General features: G+C 35.2%; 1 protein-coding gene across 1 annotated transcript in view; it reads right to left on the bottom strand.

Moving 5' to 3' along the window:
- LOC125037566 (homeobox protein GBX-2-like) overlaps positions 1-5,000 on the bottom strand; it is a 16,280-nt gene that overhangs the window by 11,073 nt on the left and 207 nt on the right. The window contains exon 1 of the mRNA XM_047630755.1: positions 3,804-5,000. This exon is cut by the window's right edge and continues 207 nt beyond it. Coding sequence (XP_047486711.1) covers positions 3,804-4,434 — 631 coding nt within the window. The 5' untranslated portion in view covers positions 4,435-5,000. The remainder of the gene's footprint in view (positions 1-3,803) is intronic.

The following is a 5,000-nucleotide window of genomic DNA, read 5'->3' as shown; positions in this document are numbered from 1 at the left end:
CAAAGCGCTATGCCTGTTCTACGTCGGTTATACGACACGTTGAATTTATCTATCGTTACCGTTATCGTTAGTTCATCTTTGTTTTAGATAATTTTACAGTGTTGATAATTAAAGACGATCAGCTTGATCAACCACAGAGTCGAATACGTTTCAGATGAAGCGAGCGTGGAATTAGCAGGAAGTCGCTAAGCGCGTTTTTCTGCTACGTATTGTGCCCCATTTATTTCTCATATTCCACTTTATCTTCGCACTGAACTGTTCCGTAATATCCTCGATAAATATTCAGAACAGGTAAAAATAATCCCACGAAACGTATATCGAGATCTTTATCCAAATCCGCAATACCAATACCGCATAAACACCTCATCTCATACTATATTATCGTTCTTAAACCCTTTATGAGCCTCTCGAAACAACAGCTTTTCCTTCCATATCTAAGGAAACCACAAAACCGAACCAACAGAGCGAAAAACGAGCGGTAAATTAGCGTTAAGTTGCTATGTCCGATCTCCGCTCACAGACTCCGCGCCGAATTTTTATTGCACAGTAAATGTCCTTTTCTACGGTCTCAAACGCTGGCTAAAATCAACATTGCAAACGGGTGAACGGTGTGCAAGATCACGGGCCTTGGCGTGAGAGCTTCGTTGACAATTATTGCAACGCTGTTATTTGACCCCAATTAGGAGAGTGCAACAATAATTTCTCAGTTTAAAACGCTGATATTACGCAGATTTTATTTTTTCATTTCATGTTAAATTGATCTACTCTTTAAGATCAGTACAATAAGAAATGAATAACAAATTCAAGTATAAATGAAGAACTGCATCCACGAATGTAACTTTAATTACATTGTTAATTATGGATTAAATGTTATTAAAAGAGAAAAAAAGAAAAAAAAAACCCGCTTAATTCCATTGCAGACAGTGTAACCAATATATAATAATAAAACAATAATAATAATAATGATAATAATAATAATGATAATAATAATAAAAATGATAATAATAATAATGATAATAACAATGATAATAATAATAATAATAATAATAATAATAACAATAATAATAATAATGATAACGATTATAACAGTAATAGTGATTATAATGCTAATTATAACATCAATAATAAATATCATGATAATAATAATAGTGATAATAATGATAATTATAACATTAATGATAATGATAATGATAATAATAATAACGATAACGATAATGATAATGATAATTATAATGACAATACTACTACTACTACTACTAATAGTAATAATAATAATAACATAAATAATAACGATAATAATGATAATAATAACAATAATAATAATGATAATGATATTGACAATTATGATGATGATGGTAAAAATAGAAATGAGTGATAATCATGGTAATGGTCATTATGGCTATTATCAATGTTATTATCATTAAAATCATCACCAATAGTACAGATCATCGTGATTATAATTATTAAGACTATCATATTTACAGTAGTAGTTGTAGCATTATTATCAATATTACTGTTGTCATTATTACTATTATTATCATTACTATTATCACTATTACCATTATAATCATTGTTATCATTGTAATCATCATTATTGTTATTATTACCATTATTTTACCAATGATTATGATGAAAGTAATGATAGCAATCATAATGATAATAATAACAATGATAATAAGGATAATGATTATGATATTGATGATGCTAGCAATGCTTATATGCATTATATGTATATATATGTGTGTGTGTATATATATATATATATATATATATATATATATATATATATATATGCACACACACACACACACACACACACACACACACACACACACACACATATATATATATATATACACATATATGTTTATAAGGAACGGCATAGACCGATACCGTTTGGCACCGGCGGCGCCGCAGGAGTCGCCAGAGCGAGGTCGCAAGCGACAACGAATTGCCTCTGTGACTCCGGCTCCGGATTTTTCCTCAGGGTTGACTCCCGAAGCTTTAGAATTGCAGTGGAATATTTGCATAGGGTAGACTCCTATAGCCTTTGACCATGCAGCAGTAGGGCACCACTATCGTATCTGCGCAAGACTAACCTTATATTTGCAAATCCATGCGTGTGTGCATGCGTGTGCATTCATACATACACATGCACGCGCGCACGCACATGAGTGTATGATATTTAGACTTGACATTTTTTATTCTAGTTATTTTAACGAATTAATAAAAAGATTCAACACTTTATTGCTACACTTTATCTTTATATTTTTTCCATATGCAAATTTTGGTTTTAAATGTTTTGTGATATACCTTTATATAATTTCAAAAGTTCTAAATCGCGCATGCAAGATGAGATAATAAGGATACTAATATTAATAAGCGGAATTTGGATAGATGGAAATATAGATAGATTGGTTGATAGACAAGACAGATAGACAGGTCACCATCATCAATTAAGCCACTGTGATTTGGTATAATACATATTGACCCCAAAAAGTGGATATGATCATGATTGAAATGGAAAAAACAAACAGAGAAGAAAGATAGGAAGGTATAGTCAATTCATAATAGATGTACATATATACTGAATACAAATACAGTGTTAGAGGCTGAAATTCAAGAGACAAAGATATAACAACCTTAACTACAATGTGATTGCAGTATTATCATTCGAATCACAACTTGTGGCACTATATATCAAAATTATCACATGATCTGCACTATGAATTGTAATGATCACAATAGCTGACACTATATATTATTATCATTACAATGTCTGACACTATATGTTATAATGATCACAATATCTGACACTATATATTATAATGATCACAATATTTGACACTATATATTATAATGATTACAATATCCGGCGCTGCTTATTATAATGATTGCAGTATGTGACGCTATATATTATAATGATTGCAAGATAACACTAACGCTGGGCCTAAAACTCCGGCACAAGACAAACCTTAAGTTTAGCGAAAATTATAATAACGGCATGAGCTTTAATTCCTCGTAACCCATTTTTATAAAGCGGTTTAGTGTTTATTTTTTTATCATTGTACTATCAACGATGATGATTATAGTAAAGGTTCAAAGATTACCTCAGTGATAATGCTAATACTAATGCTATTGATAATGATGAAAATCATAATCATAATGATAATAATAGTGATAATGATAACTATGATAATTATGATAATGATAAAAATGATGATAATAACGATAATAATAATAATAATAATAATAATAATAATAATAATAATAATAATAATAATAATAATAATAATGATAAAAATAATAATGATGATGATGATGATAATAATAATATTAATAATAATAATGATAATAGTAATAATAATGATATTAATAGTAACAGTAACAATAAAATGATCATGATATTAATTCTAATACTACTGCTAATGATAATAATGGTAATAATAGGTTATGATAATAATAATGATAATAACGCTAATAACAATAATGATAGCAATAATGATAGTGATAATGATAATATAATAAGGATGATAATAATGATAATAGTAATAATAATAATAATAATAATAGTAATAAAAATAATACTAATTATGATAATAATAGTATGATATTGACAATAAAAAAATAACACGAAGATAAAGAAGCCTTAATGCAGGCTGCGATAATAATGACAATGGAAATAAAGAGTAAAATGAGGAATGAAAACAACAGCCAATTAGAAACGACAATAAAGAGGATAATGAACAAAGAGGATAATACAGGAAAATAAACGCCAGGCTTTAAGGGCTGACTCTCCTCACCGGTGTCACTCTGCTGCGGCTCCGAGGGCGAGGAAGTCGACACTCCGACGTCCCCCTCGGTCGAGTGCGAGCTCCCGCCATCGTCGACGACCACGTCCTCTTCGTCGTCGTCGTCCTCCACCTCATCCTCGACGCCGGGGTCACACTCGCGCATCTCCTCGTCGTCTAGGTCACCATCCTCCCCTTCCACCTCCTCCTCGACGCCGTCTCTCGAACTCGTGATGTCCCCCTCGACGCGCGGCGGCTGGGGCAGGCGCTTGGAAGGAGGAGGAGGGGGCTCGGAGCTCGCCCTCAAGCTCGCGAAGTAGAGCGAGGCCGGGGTCATGTCCGAGGGCTGGGGCGAGGTCGTCCTCCGGCAGAGTTCGGGGAGCTTCGTCGGTCGTCCTTGAGGATCGTGTCTGAGGCTCGGGAGGAGGACGGGGAGAGGCGGCGGGCCTTGAGGGAGAGTGACCTGGCTTGCAAGTGGAGGGGGAGGGGGGAGGAAGGTCGTGGGAGAGGGGGGGAGAGGGGACAGAACCTGGGAGGAGACGACCTGATGTGGGGCCTGGGACTCGGGTCGTCTGTAGGACAAGAGCGACTCGATGGAGAAGGAGTCGTTGGGGAGGGTGAGGCGGGGGGGCGGGGAAGACATCTTGACCTCCTTCGCTTCTCCTTTTCGCCAAATCTAGAAATCCACAGAAGGATCAGTCAAGTTCAGTCTGTAAATCAGTCGAATGGCGATCTGTTAACGTTCCATTATTTCTTTCGTTTCTCTCTCTTTCTCTTTCTATCTCTCTCTTTTTTTGCTTTCCCTTTTTTTTCTATTTTTTCCCTATTATCCCTTCTTATCACTTATATATTTCCTTTCCTTCCTTTTTCCTTCGCGGTCGTCGATATTTCTCTTTCTTAACCGGATTTAGGCATGAAGCTTCTTTCCTTATCGCTAGCTCGGCATGCGATGGACCCGGACACTGATGGAGCTGATAGGACAGGTCACATTACCGTCCGATCCAGGTCAAGACGGTAGCCACGAGAGGTCAAAGGTGAAGGGGTCGGCGGGTCACTTTATCCAGGGTTTGGAGTCGTTGTCAGTTCACTTCCGAGGCGGTTAGATTTTTTTCGTATTTAGTTTCGTTTCGTTTTGCTTTTCCTTATTCATTTTTTAAAAATCATTGGGGGAATGATCGGAAGGTAAGTGATGATGAAGATTAAATAAAT

This window comes from Penaeus chinensis, chromosome 23 (genome assembly GCF_019202785.1).
Source record: "Penaeus chinensis breed Huanghai No. 1 chromosome 23, ASM1920278v2, whole genome shotgun sequence".
NCBI classification, from domain to species: domain Eukaryota; kingdom Metazoa; phylum Arthropoda; class Malacostraca; order Decapoda; family Penaeidae; genus Penaeus; species Penaeus chinensis.
Note: the sequence above shows the minus strand (reverse complement) of the source record. Positions and strands in the feature narration are given on the sequence as shown.